The sequence below is a fragment of the Vitis riparia genome, chromosome 5 (genome assembly GCF_004353265.1).
Source record: "Vitis riparia cultivar Riparia Gloire de Montpellier isolate 1030 chromosome 5, EGFV_Vit.rip_1.0, whole genome shotgun sequence".
Classification (NCBI taxonomy): domain Eukaryota; kingdom Viridiplantae; phylum Streptophyta; class Magnoliopsida; order Vitales; family Vitaceae; genus Vitis; species Vitis riparia.
This window is the reverse complement of record NC_048435.1, coordinates 22,167,339-22,190,794: the sequence shown is the minus strand read 5'-3', so window position 1 is coordinate 22,190,794 and position 23,456 is coordinate 22,167,339. Positions and strand designations below refer to the sequence as shown.

At 35.6% G+C, this 23,456-nt stretch overlaps 2 protein-coding genes across 3 annotated transcripts; one reads left to right on the top strand and one right to left on the bottom strand.

The window, feature by feature from the left end:
- Positions 1-438: 438 nt before the first annotated feature.
- LOC117913846 lies at positions 439-17,934 on the top strand. 2 transcript variants are annotated; one of them, XM_034828919.1, is made up of 7 exons: positions 439-606; positions 3,553-3,662; positions 12,608-12,767; positions 12,954-13,071; positions 15,908-16,018; positions 17,105-17,146; positions 17,490-17,934. In XM_034828919.1, exons 1-7 carry the CDS (start codon positions 504-506, stop codon positions 17,647-17,649), a joined length of 804 nt encoding a protein of 267 aa, XP_034684810.1. In that variant the 5' UTR covers positions 439-503; the 3' UTR covers positions 17,650-17,934. The 2 variants fall into 2 exon arrangements, with proteins under 2 accessions (XP_034684810.1, XP_034684809.1); XM_034828918.1 differs by having other exon boundaries at positions 441-606; positions 12,608-12,757; positions 12,833-13,071.
- Positions 17,935-19,128: 1,194 nt separating this feature from the next.
- Positions 19,129-23,092, bottom strand: LOC117914691 (probable fructokinase-4). Its single transcript, XM_034830135.1, has 4 exons — positions 22,628-23,092; positions 21,693-22,025; positions 20,019-20,141; positions 19,129-19,516 (listed from the first exon to the last, which is right to left on the bottom strand). Exons 1-4 carry the CDS (start codon positions 23,039-23,041, stop codon positions 19,394-19,396), a joined length of 993 nt encoding a protein of 330 aa, XP_034686026.1. The 5' UTR covers positions 23,042-23,092; the 3' UTR covers positions 19,129-19,393.
- Between the last annotated feature and the right edge of the window lie 364 nt (positions 23,093-23,456).

The following is a 23,456-nucleotide window of genomic DNA, read 5'->3' as shown; positions in this document are numbered from 1 at the left end:
GTGCGAATGAGTTGATTAATATTTCGTAATCAGACCAGTTAGAATTATACACGCGGACAATGACTAGTTTTTCCTTTGCCAACGAAATTTTTTAAAATGGTCGTCACGATCCAATCAGCACCAACCAATCACAACATGCCACATTTACATTTACCTTGTGCTATTATTTCCTAAAAAATAAATTTTAAGATTTTATAGATAGGTCTAAATTTTTTTAAAAAAATTAAAAATATTCCGATGTCTTTAGTTATAATTTTTTTTTTAAAAAAAGAGAGTGCATCCAAAATGCCATGCTGTAAAGCTGGTAATCCCACGTGGCAGAAAACTTCGGACAGGTTTGTTGAGGTGGATCGGGTTCAGATTGGGAAGGATCGGGTCAAGGGCCCGAAGTTGCACTGAGCTGCAACCAGTAACCCGTGGTATTATACATGATACAACAGTGTGCAAAATTTTTGAAGACCATTACAATTTCTTCTGTGTTTTGTTGTCTGAATCGAATTGGAATGGAGACTGCAAAATTGGAGGGAGTCCTGCAGGTGTTGTCTACCTCTCTTTCCCGAACCAAATGGCGACTCAAAGCTTCGTCAAAGCGTCGTCTCGAAATAGGTATTTTCCTTTCTCCGTACTCTCTTCTCCTCTATTTGTTTGCCGAGAAAACGTCGATGCAGACTTTAAGTTACGAATTTTGATCTTTAGATTCTTCTTCATCTGTACCTGATACAACTAGATTGCCTGGTTGCGATACTTTTTCCATCTTTTTTTTTCGTTGTATTCTGCTGTAATTTTCTTATGAACCCAGCAGAAAGCAAATCAAGCTACGTGTTTGTTTGTTTGTTTTTCTGGATAGTTTTATGGTTGATTTTTCGATTATTTTACACAGAGACTCTCTATTGACTGCTGAAAGAGTGGAGGGAGAGAAAAGGAAGATTTTAGTAAACTAATTACTAGGGCGAGGAATACCGCATCTTGTTGGAATAACTCTGTTTGTTTGCTGGGAAAATGGTGGAACAGACTTGAATTTTTAACTTTAGAGGTTTAGATCCTTATTTATTTGTGTATTAGTCCTACGCCTAGCTACTACCAGTGCGGAATCTTTTCCTCACTCTCTTCACCTCTGTTTGTTTGGCGAGAAAACGTGGATACAGACTTTAAGTTACGAATTTTGATCTTTAGATTCTTCTTCATCTGTACCTGATACAACTAGATTGCCTAGTGATACTTTTTCCTCTTTTTTTTTTTCGTTGTATTCTGCTGTAATTTTCTTATGAACCATACAGAAAGCAAAGCAAGCTACGTGTTTGTTTGTTTGTTTTTCTGGATAGTTCTATGGTTGATTTTTCGATTATTTTACACAGAGACTCTCTTTTGACTGCTGAAAGAGTGGAGGGAGAGAAAAGGAAGATTTTAGTAAACTAATTACTAGGGCGAGGAATACCGCATCTTGTTGGAATAACTCTGTTTGTTTGCTGGGAAAATGGTGGAACAGACTTGAATTTGTAACTTTAGAGGTTTGGATCCTTATTTATTTGTGTATTAGTCCTACGCCTAGCTACTACCAGTGCGGAAACTTTTCCTCACTCTCTTCACCTCTGTTTTTTTGGCGAGAAAACGTGGATACAGACTTTAAGTTACGAATTTTGATCTTTAGATTCTTCTTCATCTGTACCTAATACAACTAGATTGCCTAGTTGTGATACTTTTTTCCATTTTTTTCCTTGTATCCTGCTGTAATTTTCTCATGAACCAAACAGAAAGCAAAGCAAGCTACATGTTTGTTTGTTTGTTTTTCTGGATAGTTCTATGGTTGATTTTTCGATTATTTTGCACAGAGACTCTTTTGACTGCTGAAAGAGTGGAGGGAGAGAAAAGAAAGATTTTAGTATACAAATTACTAGGGCTAGGAATACAACATCTTGTTGGAATAACTCTGTTTGTTTTCTGGGAAAATGGTGGAACAGACTTGAATTTGTAGCTTTTGAGCTCTAGATTCGTATTTATTTGTGTAGTAGTCCCACGCCTAGCTACTACCAGTGCAAAATCTTTTCCTCACTCTCTTCACCTCTGTTTGTTTGCTGAGAAAACATGGATACAGACTTTAAGTATGGATTTTGATGTTAAGATTCTTCTTTATGTGTACCTAATACAACTAGATGGCCCAGATGTTATACTTTTTCCATTTCTTTACCTTGTATTCTGCTGTAATTTTCTTATGAACCAAACAGAGGCAAAGTGAAGAAATTTGAGGGAGAAAAAAAAATACTTCTCTTATTTTTCACTCTACTTACAAACTGTATTAAGAATTACTAGGGTATTTTCGGTATTTTGTAGCAGCATTTGTATGAGAGTAACAAAATAGTAAAAATAGTGAGCTGTAAAAAGCTGTTATAACAGAGTTTGTTCAAAGCCTCTCTGTAGAATGTACAAATTGGTCCCCACTTTATGAAATAAAAAATGAGAATGAATTCCAGAAACAATTTTCCTTTTCTTTGAGTTCTTCTAACATGGTATCAAAGCAGATCTAGTTCTTCTCTCCCTGACCCATGGCTCATGGTGGTTCCAATGCCAATTCCAATGATAATCGCGTGATGGTCGGCACTTCTGCAGAGGATTCTGGCAGCCCTTACTTCCTTCACAGTGGAGATCATCCCGGGCTCCTTCTGGTTTCCCATCAACTTACAGGATCCAATTACAATACATGGAATCGTGCCATGATTATGGCTCTCACAGCAAAGAATAAGTTGGGATTCATTGATGGAAGTCTTCCTCAACCACCCGCCATTGATCTTCTTTTTGTTGTGTGGAATCGCTGCAATAGTATTGTCACTTCTTGGATTTTGAATGTTGTTTCTAGGGACATTGCTGATAGTCCCTTGTGTTTAAGGGTCAGATTCAGGGTTGAAGGTCATACAAATCCAAAGTTGCATTATAATGAAATAAAATATCTAACTACATTTATAGAATGAAATGAGAACTCATCAACACCAAAAAATAGATACAGGTTGTGAATATTGAGAACCACTGCCACCATTTCCAGCTATCAGGTTGCTGTATGGAACAAACTTGACAGGCAGAGATGAACGAGGTGCAAAAGGGCTAATTCCAATTTCTGGCTGTGAGGAAGCAACAGGAACCACAGTTGAATTGTTTGGTACATAAGCCACACCTGCAACTGCAGGCACTGCTGGAGGAGTAACTGATCTAGGATGTGTAAATGAAGGAGAGAAGACTTTTGCTCCAGGATTGAGCTTGGATTCATATAAAAAAATAATATTCAACTTCTTGATCACAAAGAAATTATTTCTAGAAGGAAAAAAAAAAAAAAGGAAAATTTTTATCTTATGTCTGCCATTGTTTTATATCTTATTTTATTCAGAAAAGGATGAAAAGCAAGATTCAATTAGGAAAACATTGCCAGTTAAGTGGAGCCTCTTATTTTCTAAGCTTCATATTTTGGTTTTTTTCTATTTAATGTCAATCTATTAAAGTTATATGATCCAAAACGATGTCATTTTATTCATGATGAAATGTCATTTGCTGGAACTTATTGGGCAGATATACTAGCCTTGTGCACTGGAATGAGGCCAGTTGTAATGGTGGATTATGGAGGAAAGATGCCTGAACTACAAGAACGACTTTGTGCAGTTCTTAAACTCAGTCAAAAGGTTTGACTCCAAACTACCTTACTAGATCTGGTATAATTGTGTTGCTGTTTCTCATTCTTTATTGTTCCTATATCCAAGTGAATTGATTCCATGAAAGCTTTATTTCTATGCTGTAATTGTATTTTCAAATGTATGATGCCATAGTTGGATATCTTAGCTTTAGCTATAGGAAAATTCTTTTAATAGGTAAATAAAGTGAGTATAATATAAATAGTGCACCAAAAAGAGCACACCAAAGTACATGGGACATGTACATTGGTTGCCAAAAGGCACAATAAAAAAGAATGAGGGACGATAAAAAACTTCTTCATTCCTTAATGAGAACCCAACCAATCAACGAAGTCAATTAAGGACATTGGGCCTTCATCTATATATAACTTACTTCATGATGAAAGATTACAAAGAAAAGTGTTTTTCAATCTATGATTAGAAAACTCCTTGTTTTCAAACGACTTCTATTCATTTCCTTCCAAATTCTCCAAAAAAATAATGCATATAGGAGCTACTCACTACGTCTTTTTTCAATTTTTACCAATAAAAGAGTTGTGTCATCCTAAGAGGGTCTCTCTGACCAAGGATGATAACATCCAAGATATGCCAAAAAGAGAAAACAACCACTGCCATAAAACCCTATATGATCAATAGATTCTTCATCATTATGAGAGAGGAAATATTTGTTTGCCAATTACCACCCTATCCTCTTAAGCTAATTCAAAGTCAACAATTTTCACCATGTCACCTTCCAAGCAAAAAAACTCACCTTAGGCAGAACCAAGGAATTCCAAATAATAACCACAAGGAAAGGAATTGAACTTCCTGGCTCTAGGATCGAATAAAGGGATTTGATGGAAAAAGCTTTTCTCTTTGATTACACATACCAGATTGGGTGGATGTAGATTTGATTGGAATCTACAAATGAAGTTTAAATCCTACATATCAGCATATTTGAAATAAAGTCTAGAAGTGCTTATTTAGAGCTTAGAAACAAGAAATCCCAAATCCATTTAGTTAAAAGTTATTTTCTTTATCCCTCTTGCTATGAAGTCTTTTAGCTGCAATCCATCCTTCATAGTCACAAGAGTCCTTGATGTAGGAGACCCCTAGGATGGTTCCTGTAATCAAATAGGTGGGTTAAGGTTTTTATTTTTTAGGGCTTAAGGTGAAGAACATGGGATAAAGTTTGTGGCAACAAAATAAAATAAAATATAGAGAAATAAGATTAGGAGACGAAGAGATAGAACCTTAGGGTTGCCCTAAGGCCTTTTAAGGGTCTTACCTAGAAGAAAATCAATAGAGTCTCACCATTAAAAATTGCAAACTATACGAAAAAATGTAATATTATTATGATTAATGCTTTGGTTTATGTCAATTAACCTTATTTATAGAGTGGGAGCATCAAGGAGAAGGTGGACATTGGAATTTTTGTTTTGTTAGGAACTTGAATGATTGGGAGTTGGGTGTCATGGAGTGCTTTCTTTCTTTACTTCAAGGACATTCAATGAAAAGGGATCAGGAGGATAGAGTGGTTTGGAAGGGTGAGAGCAAAGGGGTCTTCTCTGTAAAGGGGCTTTATTCCGTGCTAGAGACTGGTGGTACTATTCCTTTCACTTTAAAGATAGTTTGGAACCCTTAGATTCCTTCAAAGGTGAGTTTCTTCACTTGAGAGGCTTGTTAGAGGAAGGTTTTGACTTTGGATTAACTTAAAAAAAGAGGTTGTATTTTGGCCAATAGATGTGCTTTGTGCAAAGAGGAGTTAGAGTCCATAGATCATATCCTTCTTCATTGTAATAAGGCAAGATTATTATGGTAGCTGGTGTTCTCCATTTTTGGTGTATGGTGGGTTATTTCTAAGTTAGTTAGGGAAACCTTCCTAGGATGGCATAGGTCTTTTATAGAGAAAAGACGAATTAAGGCTTGGAAAGCTGCTCCTACATGCATTTTCTAGACGATATGGAGGAAAAGAAATAGGAGATTTTTTAATAGTGAGAAATTGTCTGATCAAAGGCTAAAAAGTTTATTCCTAAACAATTTCTCTCTGTGGGTTAGGGTGTATATATGTGGTGGCTATATGCATTTGATTGATTTCATAGAGTGGTTGGGTATTGGATGAGGGAGGGGGTATTTTTTTGTACACTATTTTTTGCTTTTTGCTTGTTTTACTTGTATACGACCTACATACTCTTGCGTATTTTTTGTACTTCTATTAATACAATCTCTTATAAATAAAAAATAAGTAAAAAACCTAAATCCAAAGTTTAGTAGGATTCTAATAACCCATTACGACTCTAATTTTAATCGTCTTATAACTTAATTAGCTACTCATAATTTGATTCCAATAAATATTAATTATAATTTAATTCTAACTAATACTAATCATACTTTAGTTCCAACTAATACTAGTGTCCATCCCCATCAATTACCTCGACTTGGAAAAAAACTCGACCTCAAGATTTAATGATTTTCCACGATAATTGAAATCTTAAGCAATGCCTTTCACCTTTTTTTTTTCTTCGTTAACTTTTTACCATAGTAAGATAGGATCTCAAGATCTCTTAAATTTCTTCAATTTCATGCAAGATAAGTACTAAACTTCAAAAGACTTTCCAATGTTGTGAAACAAATTGATAGTTCTCAAATTAATTGTGTCATCAACAAGCTTGCAGTAAGTTGTTTCCTTTGCCTCGTCAAAGAGGAATCTATAGACCCCATTCTAATTCATTGCACTGAGGCTAGGTTTTGTGGGAGTTACTTTTTGCTCTCTTTGGTGTGACTCTTATCGGTTAGAGAGACTCTCCTTGGATGGCATGGTTCCTTTGTGGGCAAGAAACACAAAAAAACTTGGAAGATGGCCCCCTTTATGTCTCTTTTGGATGGTTTGGAAGGAAAGAAACAAAATTGCTTTCGATAATAAGGAGCTTTCAAATCAAAGGTTGAAAATTTCTTTTGTTTGTAGTTTTTGTTCTTGAACTAAGTTGTTTATAGACAAAGGGCCTTTACCTTTGATCAACTTTTTTGATTAGTTAGGTTCTAAATGAGGACGGGTAAGGTTTTTTGTAGCCCCTTTTCTCTTTTGTTTTTGCCTTTAGGCGCCTGTTGTATACTCCTTGTATGCTTAGGTCATCCTTTGGGCGCCCTTTTCTCTTTATTTATATTATTGTGTTTTTACCTATCCAAAAAAAAGAAAAAAAAAATTGTATGTCATGCATAAGAGGAAGTTAATTAGGTAATTTTGCGAGCCACAAATTAGAAAAATCATCAAGGATATTCCATACTTTTGTTGGATATTTTTTATCTTTCTCTTTAAATTCATCCACTTCTTGAGTCATTAGAGCAAAAATAATTTTAGTTTCCATGCTCTCCTTTTCAAATTGACATATAGTAAGCATGTGTTTTGGTTGTTCCTCTTTTAGCTTCTTAACTAGTAGAACTTTTATTGAATGAAGGATCTTCTTACGCTTATTGTATATGAGAGTATATGTATTTTCATAGCCATCATGTTGAACCCTTGTATTAAAAAGCAAATGTCTTCCAAGCAAAATATGACTCACTTTATTGGTAAGACCTCGCACCATACAAACTCTTTAAAGTCCTTACCAAAAAGGAATGTGACTAAGCAATGAAAATTTACGGAAATGGAGGTGTCTTTAACCCATGCTACTCGAAATGTATTTGGATGTTTCATTGTTTTAAGGTTTAGCTTCTCAACAAGCTCTTACGAAGCTATGTTTAAATTGCTACCTCCATCAATGATCATGGTACATAATCTCCCTTGGCAAAAGATACATATATGGAAAATGCTAGTGTGACACCAATGTTCTTCTCTTTTCACCTTTGGTACAACTAACAAACATCACACTACAAGTCTATGGCCTTCTATCATACCATCGTAGTAATCACATTTGTCACTAAGTTTATTTTCTTTGTGAGTGTCCTCTTCCTTTAGCTAATTTTCAAATTCATATTTTGGTTCCTCAACACTAAAGTGCAAACCTTTGCTTAGGCACATAACAACATAATGACCACCCACCACACTTAAAGCATAAAGGAATCATGCCTACCTTTTTATCTCTATACTCATTGAAGTTTTACCCTTATTAGCATCTCTATTAGGCACATTTGAAGCTTGTTGATTGTTGCCCTCACCATTCACATCATTAGAAGTTTTGAAGTTTGTTGTGCTTAAAGGTTTGGTTTGTCATCCTGTTGGAGAAAGTGCTCACAATTTGTGATGTTGGACGTCAAGAAGCCCAAAAATTGAGTCTTTCTTCTATTTTAAGGGCTAGTTGATAAATATCATCCACGATATAAATGTTTGCAACTATCATCTCAAGCTGAACCTTCATTCAAAATCCAGCTTTATAACGGGCTACAAGTTTGAGCCTCAATTTTCCAAACTTGATTCTGAATGCTCAACTTATAGATTTCTTTTGTATATTCTTTAACTAACTTAGTACATTGTTCAAGATAAAACAATTTTGTGTACATGTATTGTTCATAGTAAACTGGGAAAAAGTGCACCTTCATTTTCAACTTCATCCCGTCCCATATGTCTAGAGGTGGTTGTCCGGTTTTATAAAGTTGATTCTAAATATTATGCCACCGTAGACTTGTTGTTCCTTTCAACTTTGCCTTTACAAAATGAACTTTTCTATTTTTGGGCAAAGCATACATTAACATAATCCAATCAAGATAAGCTGTTAGATTTAATTCTTGATAAAATCAGCAACTTTAAGGCGTGCAATTTTTGTCACATCATCATCTTGCTCAAGAGTTTGCCCCTTCTTTGATTTCCCATCATAAAATTGTCTTGTTCTTCACATGGCCTAAAGGGCGATTGTCCGAATTGACAACTTGCAGTCTAATCTTCAATTGGTTGTTTTTCTTGATTATTTTCTAAGAACTTCATGATCTAATCAAGTTTTGTATTTAGTTGTATTATGATATCTTGATGGGATTGTTGTGTGGTAGAAATTTCCTTTAAGCATATTGTAGTGGCATCTTAATTGCTAGAAGTATTTTTTGAACTTATGCTTGCATAAGTTGCTTTGTTTCTCAATTGTATACACCTTCAAGCCAAGAAATTTTGGCTCTGGTACCAAAACCAATGTAGTACAATCCTAGAATAGCTGCCTAAAATCAAATGGGTGAGATAGGGTTTTTATCTTTTAGGGTTTAAGGAGAGAAACATGGGATAAAGTTTATGACAACAAAATAAAATAAAATAAAATATGGAGAAAAAAGATAAAAAGATGAAGGGATAGAACCTTAGAGTTGTACTAAGGCCTTCTAGAAGTCTCACTTAGAACTAGCAGTCTCACCAAGAAGAAAATCAATGGAATTTTATTATTAAAAACTGCAAAATATACAAGAAAACATAACACTATTAATCATCAAACTAAGAAATCCAAAGTCTAATAGAATTCTAATAACCCATTATGACTCTAATTTTAATTGTCTTATAACCTAATTAGCTACTTCTATTTTAACTTTAATAAATACTAATCCTACTTTAATTTCAACTAATATTAATCTTACTTTAATTCCAACTAATTTTAATTCCCATCCTCATTAGTCCTTGTCTTGCTAAAAGGTCCTAAGGATACACTGGATTCTTTTTCTTGTTGCATCATGTGCTATACACCTCTCCCCCAAGAGCTACTGCTACATTTCACTCCAAGTAGGATATACATATTGGCCTTTTAGGAATTTCAACATCACATTGTCCTTATTATACTTATAAAGTCATGGATACAACTGTAAAGGTATTGAAAGATTGATGGAGATAAAAATGATAAATTACGCATTTACATTTTGCATAAATATCGAAAGTGATAATATTTTATTTTGTTATTTATTATTTATTTTAGGATTATTTTTCTTTAGTAATGAAGTTTTATTAGATATAGGATTATTAAAATTAGTTTCCTACTAGAGTTAGGATTCTGTATGTGATGTTAAATACTTTAGACTTTTTTATTAATGACGTTCATAATTCCTTTGGAATTTATGTCTTCTACTTCTATTTCTCTCTCCTATATTATTTTTCTCTCTACTGTCTAAATCAAGGACTTTGACAAACAATTAAAAAGTGCATATAAAGTTTGTTAACATGTTTAGGTGGTAGTGTACTTTCACAACTTAATTAGATCAACTTCAAAGTGAAATAGAAAAGAAAAATAAAAAGGAGAGTAATTTTTTAAAAGAATAACTATATTGTTGAGATGTTAACAAAAGGTTTGTTATATGATTTTCAATTATGATGAATGCTAAGGTGATGTTCCTATATGGTGAAGAGGATGAGGGGTGACGTTCCTGTGAGGTGAGTAAGAGATTTGGTGTGGGGTTTTGGAAAGCTATTAAGGAGTGGAATTATTTGAGTGGTAGGTTGGCCTTCCAAGTGGGCAATGGGCAAAGAGTGAGATTATGGATGGACAAATGGTGTGGAGATGAGTCACTTAGTGAGTCATTTCCTTCCTTATTTACCCTTTCTACATCTAAGAAAGCTTAGGTGACGGATGTTTAGAACCCTGAAAGTGAAAGGAGTGACCCCCTCTTTTCTCTAGGGCCCTTAATGATTGAGAGCTAGATTTGGTGAACCGTTTTCTGTAAAAGATTCAAGCAACTAGAGTTCATAGGGATTTGGAAGATAGAGTGATTTGGACAACTTCGAGGTGTAGGACCTTTTCAATCAAATCTCTATATTCTATCTTGGAGACCGAAGATCCTCCTTTGTTCCCTAGTGGTAGTATTTGGAGATCGGGCGCACCTCTTAAGGTGGCTTTTTTTGCTTAGGAGGCTTCTTGGGGGAACGTTTTAGCTTTGGACCAACTTCAAAGGAGGGGGTTCTTTTTGGCAAATAGGTGTTTCTTTTGCCTCTTTAAAGCAGAGACGGTTGATCACCTTGTTCTTCACTATGCGAAGACTCGGGTTCTTTGGAATCTTCTTTTCTCCCTCTTTGGTGTGTCTTGGATTCTCTCTTGTTCAATGAAGGAAGCTCTTCTTGGGTGACATGGGTTGTTTGTGGGTAAAGCTCGTAAAAAGGCTTGGCAAGCGACCCCTTTATGTATATTTTGGACAATGTGGAAGGAAATGAATTTAATAGTGTTTGATAATGAGGAGTTATCGAGCCAAAGATTGAAAAATTCTTTTGTATGTAACCTGTGGTCTTGGTTTAGGATGTCTGTAGATATGCGTCATGTTTCTCTTGTTAGTTTCTTTGATTGGTTAGGCTTTAAGGGCGGGCAAGTGATGTTTTTTGCTTTTGCCCCTCCCCCTCTAGTTTGAGTCTTTAGGCTTGTTTTGTATACTTCCTGTATACTTCGAGGGCACTGTTTTTAGTGTCTCCTCTTTACTTTTTATACGAATTTGCTTTACCTATCAAAAAAAAAAAATCCAATCTTTTATACCTAATTAAAAAGAATGATAGTGATCTTTGAAAGTCATGTGGAAATGAATTAATATAGTTTCCTAGGGTGTTCTTTGTACAAATTCATAATTTAGGGGCAACCATCAGGAATTGAAGCAGTCCCTTTTTTATTAGACCTTGGTTTTAACAAAACTTCTCAAGAAAGTCTCAATTTCTTTTACTCATAGTTAATTTTCTCCCTCTTTCTCTCTCTCTTCACACTTTATGGGTTGGAGTATTTGACAGTCTAGAAACAGTTTGTTAAAAGGATGAAGGCTACCAAGATGAGATTGCTTACATGGATATGGCAAAAAATAGAAGATAGAATAAGCAATAAATATATTGGGAGAGGTTGGAGGTATGACCAAAGGAAAATGTGAAGAGGAATTGAGATGTTCCACCAATCATATGTTAAGGAGATTAAACACAGTGCCAGTGAGGAGTTTGAAGATGCTCAGAGAATGAAAGGCAGGCACAAGAATATGGGTCAATGTAGTAAAAAAAGACAGGTTAGCATTTAGTTTGAATAAGAACATGGCTCTAAACAAAGCTGAATAGTAGATAAAGCTTTTTTTGGCTGAACCCAAATATTAAGATTTAAAACTTTGTTGTTTTATCAATTCTTTCTTTCTTTTTTCCCTGTGGAAATGTATCAATTTGATCCAACATTTTACTCCAGGATTAATATGTAAGTTGTTTTATTGTGTAAAGATGGTTTACAATTATCATTGTTTGTGAACATAGTCTTTGTGTGTGTTTGGTGAAATTTAATACTTATTACTTGATGACATAAGTTAACTGTAAGTTAAATTGTTCTTAAATTATTAACTTAAAACTTATTACTTATTTTTTACTTTAAATATTAAGGTTGTTTGATAAAATTAACTTAAAATGTATTTTAAGTTATCAAATTGACATATTTACCCTCATTAGTTGTAATTAATCTTAAGCAAATTAACTAATATATATTTCCATTAATCTTAAGCAATAAATTTTTTTATTAAACATCCATATTTAAAGTATTGTAAATATATAAGATAACTTTAAAATATTTGCTATAAAAAATGAGTCATATATGTGGAGTCATGGTTGTTAAATATACTCTCAGTAGATGTGGACACATAAGACAAAAGATATTTGAAATTAAGAAGAAGTTAACTAATTTGACTTAATACTTAAAGTTATTTTTAACTTTAACTTGTAATATTAAGTTATTTTACCAAGCACCCTCTTTCACTTGTTCTATATATAGCAGTGTCACTGTCTCTTTTTGACTCTTGAAGTTTTCATTAGGATATGATCCTAATTTTATGTAGCAATCTTCATTGATTTATTACAAGGTTCATTTTTGTGGCATTGGTGTTAGATGCATTGTATTATCATTAATCAGATAATTTCCCCCTCTTCTTTTCTCTAGTCGGGGCTTCCACTTGTTTAGGAGCTCCTATAATTCTATTTGAATGCCTTATTCATTTAAATGTGCACCAATTTTACAGTGTTCCAAAGTTAAATTTATTATTTATTTTGGTTTGGTTTTCAGGCCTCATCCATTTTTTATCATCTGAGAATAATGGTCATAGAAGATATGATATATTTGATACATGTCAAAGAACTGGCTGAGCATGTGAGGTCAAGCTTAAACTCAGAACCAGAACTGCACTTTGTGGACCTTGAACACAATCCTCCAAAGGTTGCTCCTGGTTAGGGCCTTTTTGTTTTCTGAAATCTTAGACATTTTCTATTTGTGACTCTTTTCATCTTCCAGATGATAGTACAAGCAGAAAAAAGTTCAGTCACAATGCAGCTTATATCAGTTCAGAAATGGTTTTCTTTGTTATTTCCTGTTGACGAAATCAACAATGACCTCTTGCCTTCTATCACGACAGAGGTCATGTCTATTGCCAAACCTTCCATTAGTGAGCCCATCGCTTCTCAATCTTCAGACATCATTGATCTCAGTAGTGCCATTCAAGGCACTCAAGTCGCTGTGCCAACTCTAAATGGGTAACTGCCTATCCTCTTCCTCGCATGTGCATGCATTTCTCCTGAGATATGATATATTATGATGCTTTGGTTCCACACCCTTGATTTAAGTGGTGTTTGTTTTTTGTACTTAATTCTAAATAGAACTTAAAACTAAATAATGTTTTACAGTGTTAAGTATTAGGTTGTTTGTTTATATAATATTTTATTTTTATTAAGCATTGAAAAGTAAAGAAAAACCAACACGTTACTTTTTCCATTTAAAAAAAGTCAAATATTTTGGTTTTTTCTATTTAACCAAAAATTTATAATACGTTATGAAAAAGTAGAAAAATAAACAACCTAAAGTCTAAGGCAAATTGCTTTCAGCAAAAAGCTAAAAAAACAAACACCCTCTGAGTCTTATCCTTTATTTGTTTAAAAAAAAAGTCTCTCTAGCTTCTATGATGTAAGTTTAGGTGGGTCTGAAAATTAATTGTGAATGACATATACGTTGTCTTGGAAAACTCTAAAGCTATGTTTGGTTCTCTGAAAATTTAAAGGAAATTGCAAGGGAAAGAAAATAGAGAGGAAAAGAAGAAGGAAAGAAAAGTGAAGGAAAATAAAAAATAGATTTAAAATCAATAAATTATTTGTATATACTACTCTAAACTTTCTTCACTTATTTAACTATTCTATATAAAGATTAAATAATTTAAAAATATACAAAATTTTTAGTAATTTTAATTATATTTGACCTTCTTTCGCATTTTCCTTAATAAAACCAAACATGAAAAAATAATTTTTCTTAACATTTTTTTTCTTTTCCCTAGTACTTTCCAGGAACCAAACATAGACTAAATGTGAAGTGGGATTTACACAATCCTTTTGGCATCTATAAACTGAGAATGGATTCCAGATCCAGATATTGGATGAAGTACTGAAACTATGAAGAAGTTAATTTTCCATGTTTGTGGCAGGTATATGGCATGTATGGACTTGTTTTTTCCACTTTTAAGGACCACACTAGCTTTGGTCATGTGCAATGATATTTCCAAAAAGCTTAGATGAGCATCAGTATCATTTAGGATAAGTAACAGAATTAAAAAAGAAAAAAAAAAAAAAAGCCAAAGAAATATGAAAGTAGAAGCAAAAAGTTAATGTGTTATGGGAAAGTGGCAACCAGATAAGGAAACCCTAGTTCTCAAGAAGTACATTGACTTTCTGATTGAACTATGAACTTGCAAGAAGAGAAACAGATTTCAGTTCTCATTCATTAAATTAAAGCGAAATTGCTACAAATCAGACTACAAATTCAGAACATAAGAACATGGTCAACTAAGGCTGTTGTAATTTGGGATTTCCTTTGGAAGAAACTGATATATGAATTTATGATTCCCCAGAGAAATCAAGATGGAGGTTAAAGGAACTATTATATTGGAATAGCATAGATATTCTTTTGACCAGAGGTTTTTGATATGGAGGTTAAAGGTACTATTATATTGGAATAGCATAGATATTCTTTTGACCAGAGGTTTTTGATCATTAGTCAAGGTTAAGAATTTATGGAGAATGCACTATGGTGGTTGAGGGCACAGTTCAGTTGTTGAAGGGGGTGGGGGGGCTGACTAATGCGCTTATTTCATAAACCTGAATTTCGCACGAAGAAGAATCTTTGCTTCAAAAGTTTTTTTAAAAAAATGATATGACACTGTGATAGTTTTTGCAGGTTTGGTCTACCTGATTGAATGAGTCACATTCTTGATAGTTCAGTAGTTCATCACATACTTTTGTCTGCTTAAGTGACAAATGATATAGAAACAGATGCTTTTTTTCTTAAGCTGTCTTGTGAGTAGGTAGAACTTAAATCACACTGTTTGATCTATTGTAGTCATGTTTTACCACTGGGCCAAGACTCACTGATACAAGATCAGGCATGGTGTCCTAAGATAACTGAATCCAACATCAGTGTATAACCATGGCCACATGCAATAAATTTTTGGTGTGGATACAGAAAAAGAGGCTAAAATAAATTGTCCTCACATATGTAGCAAAGGATTCCTTCCTAAGCCACACCCCAAAAACTTCCTCTCTAAATTTATCTGATTGCATATATGCATCAAAAACAAAATAATAGTAGTAATCTTATTGCATATTGAATTTGTGTAGCATTGTAAAATTTGAGTATGCAGTCATGCCTATCTACTGAACTCTGTATGCATGCAAACTAGAAATGTTTCACAAATTTAGGTGTGTAAATACATGCATATGCACAAATAAAGTATCCTGCTCAAGGATATAGAGTTCTCTTAAAGTTACCTTTCAAAGAAAAGTGTATTTTATCCTATACAGGGGCAGATCCAGGCAAGGCCCGGGGAGCAGGTGCCCCCCTGAAAATGTAAAAAAAAAAAGAAATTTCCACTTCTCACAAGGGGAATCCCAGACCTTGTTTCCACCCTCCCTGAAAAGTGTCATGGCTGGCCATTGGGCTAAAGCCCACATCTTTTATAATTGGCAAACTTTACCCCCCCCCCTGAACTGAAATCATAGCTCCGCCACTGATCCTATACATGCAACGGAACTTTGATTTTAATGCTTATGAAATCAACACCTTTTATAGAGAACATGCACACATGTTTTTGAAAAAAATATTTAAGATCACCTAGTTAGGTTGCCTATTGAAAAGTTATCTCTTGGATTGAATGGAGAAGACTGAGATATTGACTTGACTACTTCTATAAATTCCTTTTTCTGGATTTCATGTTAGTTCCATTTTGTTATGTTACAGTGAAAAAGGATGTTTAATCTCTTCAGATGGCTTCTTTGTTTCTACCATTTTATAATTAGGTGGTAAAATTGGGCATTTAATTTACTGCAGATGGCTTCTTGGATATCCAGTGGTGTACTTGTTCAGCACGGAGCATATTTCAGATGCTATTTTTAATCTTTCAACCAAGTCCCTTCGCATATTCAAAATTTTAATCTGCAGGTTTGTTGTTCCTGAATCTTGTCTGATGTACTTTTTAGATGCAACTTGAAGGACTTCCATTGTGGTTTCTTTAAGCTAAACCCTTTGGAATTCTTTATTTTCCACTCCTCTCCTGTGTAATAAATCCTAAATTGAGGGTTACGGTAAGTGGACACTGTTGTCATCCCTTTGATTGTTTGCTGAAAGGACAAGTTTGTCCATCATGCAGCTGATCTGCAGTTAAACAGCAAGAAGAAAGATAGAAATGAAAGTACTTTTATGTGTTGCTTATTGTCAAGAGTCTTCACATTATGAAAATTTGTCAAGGTGCAAAATATAGTGCATGTTAATATAGCTTGAACATAGACACAGAACACAATATGTTAGACGTGACATCCTGAAAAACGTAGGGCTTGGACAATCCAAGGACATGACATGGCTACATGAATCGCTCTTCACTATTCAGCATTATCTAGAGTCATTCTGACAGTATATAATGCATATTTATTCTATGTGTAATAATTATATTTTATACACAGTTTATTTAGCTAAATTTATGTGCTAACAGTTTTGAGTAACTTGGAAGATGAACTCAACAAATATAACATATATAATCATATTATATCCCACTGTAACTACTTTTTGTCATTTTCCTTTTCCCTTAACACCTGTATATGTTTCTTATATAACGATGTATCATATGCTCTGCATGTTAGTTGTACACATTGGCAAAAATTTACTTTAAAAACTTCAGACATGTCCAAGGAGTGTCAGACACATTCCAGAGGCGAAGAGGAGTGTCATGTTCAACATGATGTTCAAGACATGTGTCCTCTTTGCAGTGTTTGAGCTTGGCAAAGTACTCAAGCAAATACTTCTTTTGCAACGTCGAGGATGAACTCTTTAAAAATCTGCTGAAATATATGTAAATTGGTCAGTCTCCACAAAAAATGCATACTTTTAGTCCATTGCCACTTGAAGTTGGTCCCCCTTCCAAGGGTCTGTCGTTTTCATTGAGGCTGAGGCAAATGGCGTGCTAATCTGTCTTTTTTTTTTTAAGGCTGATACCAATGGTCTGCTAATTTCAGAAAGTTCGAACTTTTTCAGGAATGATGCCTACAAAGGATCTGGGAAAGAAGAATTACTGAGGTGAGTCCCCCCCCCCCACCCCAACCCCCAATTATGTAATTATTAATTATTACCGCTACTACTATTGTTGTTTCATACACTAAGGTGTTTGTTTTTTGGCTGAATAGAAAAAGTCAAATATTTTGGCTTTTTCTATTAAGCTAAAAGTAACATGTTGACATCATCTAACATAGTTAAAATGAACTTGTTATCAATAAGTTTAATTTAATTATATTGGATAATGTCAACAGGTTACTTTTAGCTGAATAGAAAAAGCCAAAATATTTGGCTTTTCTATTCAGCCAAAAAACAAACACCACCTCATCTTGAAATGTGCTTTGCTTATGTTGTAATGCTCTGGCAGTTTCTCAGTGCCTTATGACCTGAGCATGGGAGGGAGCAATGAACCATGGGCTAAGGCATTTATGGCTCACTTGGAAACCAAGTGGGAAAAATGCAAGCAAGTTTGGAGTTCTCTGCAGATGGAGGTTAGTGAATACCCTCCGCAGGCAATTGCATTATAGTAACTACCTACTCTTTTAGCAATAATTCAAAAGCCTTAAGGCATTGAGAACCAAACTTGGATGTTGAAAATGCATAATAGAAATCTTAATTGCATGACTAAAGCTGTGTTTGCCTTCCTCTGAAAATTCTGAGTTTTAGGTACATGGGCCTTTCTTTTAGATTGTCATTCCCCTTCCCTGGTGTCCAAGTCCACCCTAAACCAATGGGCCTTACAGATGACTAGAGAAAATATTATCATTTTCTAAATTTGGTTAAAAAGAGTAAACTGCTGGGCTTCAATTCAACTTGATTTTGTCAATTTGGATCTTGACCTTAGTCGTGTATCATCCCTCTGTTTTATATTATCTGCGAGTGGTGGGTCTTGAAGGAAAGCGACTTAGGCACCTACTCCAGATGGCTGCCAGGAGGGCACGACCGAGACTATAAAGGTGACAGTGCCCTGGCAGCATTGGTCCCATGACCCTCTGAAATAGCAGCAGTGATTTAAAGAAGAGGATAATGCAAAAAAACCATTCCATTTTTATGCTCTTTCCTGCGGATATGATATTAATTATATGTTGTTGGTTGAGTCAACCCGATTATCATACTTCAACTGAACCAAATTTCTGTAAGTCGCAAACTCGGAACACCAGGTCCGGTTAAAAATAACTATTCTAACTTCTAAGAAAAAATATTTGGAAAATTTTAATCCGATACAGTTTTTTAGAATTTGTTATGAAAACATGATTTTTTTTTTTTTTTTTTTTTAATTTGAGGCGTTTTTTTGTCTTTTTTTTATGAAGTATTTGAAAAATAATTGAAAATATGAAGGTTTTGAGGGTTGTTTGATGGTCTGACATGCTTTGAGTAGGCATACTTTGGGTCATGAAGGCAACCACAGAAGCTGCAAATGGCAAGGCAAACAGGGCACTTGTAGTTGTATTTGGTCACAAGTCAGTAGTCACAACCCGAGTCTTTAATGTTGGCTGCTAAAGTTAGGTCTAATAAATGCATGGGTATATTCATCAGATCAAAACACCTCTTTTGTGGGTTACTTTTCAGCTAATGTCTTGGGTTTAAAGTCTACCCATATAGGTGCAAGCAGCCACCATCACTAGAACCCGGACAGTAATTTTAAAAATTGTTTTTAATGTTTTTAACACTTCAAATTTTTTATTGTTTAGAAAGGTTAAAAAACTTTTAATTGTACCTTGTTATTATAATGCTCTCTTTATTTCCAGTCCACCCAATGCACTCTTTTTATCCTGTACACCCATGTTCTTCTGTCTCACCAACAGTACTAGGGACATTGAAGATGCGATTCACACTTTGATAAAGTATAACTTTAAGTTGATGAAGATCGTCAGAGCCTCCTCCGCGGTAGGCTCTTGAATTATTTTTTGAATATTTGTTAAATATTTAAATATATATATATATATATATATATATTAGAGAGAGAGAGAGGTAGATCTCAATGATTGCTGGATAGAGGGGAGAAGTAGAGCAAATGCCAAACATGAAAGAGAAATTTATTTATACCTTAGAAGCACGGTCTTCCATCATTACATTGAGAGGGATTTTAGAGAGAGAGAGAGAGAAAAACAAAAAAAAACAAAAAACTCAGAGAGATCGGAGATCCTCCTTTTTAATTGAATTGCAAGCAACTCCTGTTCAACTTGAAATGGAAACCCAAACCCAGACTATTTAAAGAAAAGAAAAATAAAAACTAAAAAGCCAAAGGAAAAGGAAAATGGGAAAGTGTGTCTACGCGCCATGGAGTAGGGAGAGGACGTCAGCCTCGGCAGGAAGAGCGGGGATAGCTCCTTTCTTTGTAGTTGTAATGGCTCCACATGCATTTGCAAACTTCAGGACTTCTCTCAACCTTGCCTCGTCCTGCAATTTCAGAAATTGTCCCACATTAGACAAATCAAATCATACATTTATAGTTTTACATCTAATGACTACGAAAAAGAAAAAAGATTTTATCGTGTGCCTTCAGTTGTGAACGGTTTTGTCATTCCACAATAACATTAGCTTATTGGCTTTCAACTGGGGTCCCATTGGATTTGGAGCATTTTCTGTGAAAAGTTTGCAGGTGGCGTAGGACACTCATTTTTATTGATGCTATGATTGCGCACCAAACAGAAATTAGATGGTAGGACTAGGTTAGATCTAAAATTCTACATTTACCCAAAGGAAAAAGAAAAAGAAGTAGAGACAGATGGTTTGCCAAAAAAATGTTGGTGGTTGTAGCGACTCTTCCAAGCTTCTAAGACAAGTATGGAAGGAGAGGGAATTGAATGCCAATTTCATATTTTAGGTGACAGAACAAGGGGCCTCCCTTACGCCTAGTAAAAAAACTGATGACAAGATGAAGATGAAGGCTTACCTCGTCTTCGAGGACAGATTGGTCATCGACAATTTTGCATAGAAGGGCACCGACAAATGAGTCCCCAGCACCAGTTGTATCCACCGTTTTGACATGAAATCCCTCTACAGCTCCATGGAAATTCTGCATTTTGCACAAACACAAAGGAAAAGAGAAAAAAAAAATCATGAGCATTAGGTAAATCTAGGCTGTCAATGGTTCAAAAGTAGTTCATGAAACATTTGGTTGAGCAGTTCCCTTCACTTGTGTTGTTCGGCGAAGTCGTCAAGAAAGAAAATTGTAGTATTAATAAAAGAATTTGAGAGAGCCTTTTTAGGGTGCCTAGTGCTGAAAGTAGTGCTACCAGCATAATTGGCTCCATACCATACTTACCAAAACTGACCAAAAATAAGTCAGTTTCATACCGTCATATAGCAAGAGGAGAGATAAAGGTACTAATAGTCGGTGTCGGATCACGTGCTCATTTTAGGTACAAAGACAACATAACATATATATATGGGGCAGCATGCAGTGAAAAGTCTCACTAATTCAAGGAATCAAACAAAACAAATGATGTTTCCTTAGAAAAAGTTACAGAGCTGTATTAATCAACAGACTCGTATGTATCTGACCCCCCTTTTCCGTTTTCCAAACGGAGAGTGCCTGCCAGATATCAGACAAACCTTCAATCAAATCTGGGGAATGGAGATATTTCGAAAATGATACTGTTTGTTTCAATCTATGGGTCCACAGAAAATTAAAAAAAAAAAAAAAAGACTGTTGTACCAAGAGTTCAAACCAAGACCAAGCCACAAGCTTTGGCAGTTTGTAGCACTACCTAATTGCAGCATTACAATCATAGAGAGGCATTAATATAGGGCTTTATGCGCAATTTGGTGTATATATATATATATATATATATGTACTTTACAAATCTCACCACTCTCTCAACTACCTCTCCACCCACCCTCACTAAAATGGGGAAATACTCATTTTCAAAACTTAAAATAAAATATCAATAATATAGCCATCCTGACTCTTCCTTGTCTATCATTGTTTTGAACTTTAACTAGTTACGAATATTTTTATCTCATTTTATTTTTTTATTGATGATATGTGGCTATTGGGATTTTTGGGTTTGACCTCCTATGGACTCCTTGAATGGAGTTCGGTGGAGCCGCTGTCACGTTACGTGAAATTACCAAACAGCCCCTAATGGATTTCTGATTCGTCCCCCAGATAGTGGGACCCATCTCCCTCACAATGCACGAATGCCCATGTATCGCATTCACCCCTAATTGTGGAGTTGAAGGCGTCACCAACCCACTTTACAGCTAAAAGTCAAACAAGTCACTGGAGAGGCTCAGAGCAATCAATGAATGAACAGACAATCAACCAAATTCTCAGAAAGAATAATCCAAATTTACACCAACGGATCATCTTCATTTACTTTTCAATCGAATGGCATAGCGTGTAATTTTATACAAAAATTATAGGTATTTATTCATATGATACCCATCAAATGCAACTCTTACCCAATTATGCAAGTATCGAATTTTTCTTAATTCGGAAGAAATCAAATAAAATGGCATATTGAAATAATTTTATTAAGAAGATCAGGAAAAATCTGTAAAAAAAAATTTACTTGGTTTGAGAGATTGAGAAATTGAGAAATTTCAAATGTGGTTCACATACCTTGGTGTAGTATCTGCAGCCCTTTTCCCCAAGGGTCACCAGAAAAAGCTTCAAGCCAGGGTGCCAAAGCGACAACGCTGTCTCGTCATCCACCTTATCACTGCCGGTGAGAAACTCCAGCTCAACGTCACTGACCTTGATCACCTCCGCCTTCTCCCAGATGCTCATGATCTGCTCACGCGCCTCCTCCGCCGACGGCCACAGTGGCAGCCGGAGGTTGGGATCGTACGAGAGCAGTGCTCCGGCCTCCTTCGCCACTTCCATCGCCCTCAAATGCGCCGATCTGCATGGCTCCACTATCAAGCTTATGGATCCGTAGTGGAACACCTTTGCCTATTTTCCAGAAGAAAAAAAAAACGAAATAAGACATCAAAATTTCCTAAAAAAAAGTCAAAATCAATGGAGACAGACGTGAATCAAAGAACAGCAGATGAATATTGACCTACTCGCCATGCAATAGCGTGAAAACACGCGCATGCAAGCGAGTGGCATTCTTCCGCTGCGCCATAGGAGAAGCCTCGGTGCTGGGACTTGACACCGTACACAATACCTAAGATCTTGCCACGTCAGCATTAAGGGATCATAAGTTGAACCTATCCATCCGATTTAAATACTTATCCATTGGAAAAAAAGGGACTTTCAAAGTTGAAACTTGAAACTACCCGAGATGTGGATAAATTTGACTGCGAGTATCTAGGGGGTGGGACCTAGTGCTGACGTCGAGAGGATGAAAAACGTAGTAGCGAAAAATCTGGTGACAGCGCGTGAGATCGGCGTCTTCTCTCCTAGAGTCCATGAATGATCTCTGAAAATCTTCTCCATTGAGAGAAGGTCTAGAGAGAGAAATCCATGGAAGATCTCCGAGAATCTTCTCAATTCTAAAGGGAAAAGACAGAGAGCTCGAAGCAGAAGAGTAAAAAGAAGAAGAAACGTACGGATCGAATGAGCTCGAGGTTGAGCTCCTCCGGCTTCAGCAGCATGTCGGCGCTAGGGTTCCGGTAGAACATGAACTCACGCTCTCCGTCTGCGCGGAGCGTGACGAAGGCCAGAGCCGTCCTGGCACCAACGTCGAAGGTGATTCCGTCGCCGCGCACGCCGTTCTCCTTCAAGATCCCGGCCAGCATGTGCCCGAACTCGTCGTCGCCGAGCTTCCCAACAAACGCAGATCTTCCACCAAGCCTTGTCACGGCGATGGCCACGTTCGCTGGAGCACCTCCAGGCGCCTTCAAAAATCCAGGAGCCTCCGCCAGGGACACTCCGGATACCGTCGGCACGAAGTCGATCAGCATCTCGCCGAAACTCAGAATGAGACCGCCAGCACCGCCGTTGACGCCAATAACGGGAGCCATCGCGAGAGAGAAAAACAAAGAGAGAATTAGAATTGTGAGAATTGAAACGAAGAGATAGAAGCAGAGGAGAGGAGGAGTATTTATAATGATGGCGTCGGAGACACAGAACTAATCCAATTCTAAAATCACTAATATTCTTTTATTTATTTCATTCTTAATTTTTATTTTTTTTAAGGTAATAAAATTCTTCTAATTTTAAATTTTATTTTACTTCAAATGCCAAATTCAAAATGAATTCAAATGGTCAAATTCTTTTTCATTTTTTTTTCTTTTTTTTTTGAAATATTGAAATTAATAGGAAAATTTAGGATTTCCCATTCAAAAACCATTTGAGAGATCCAATGTAGACCGTAGGAAAAATGAAAAACACACACATGACTAAATGAGTCGTCGTCACCCATTGTTTTTCCAAAAT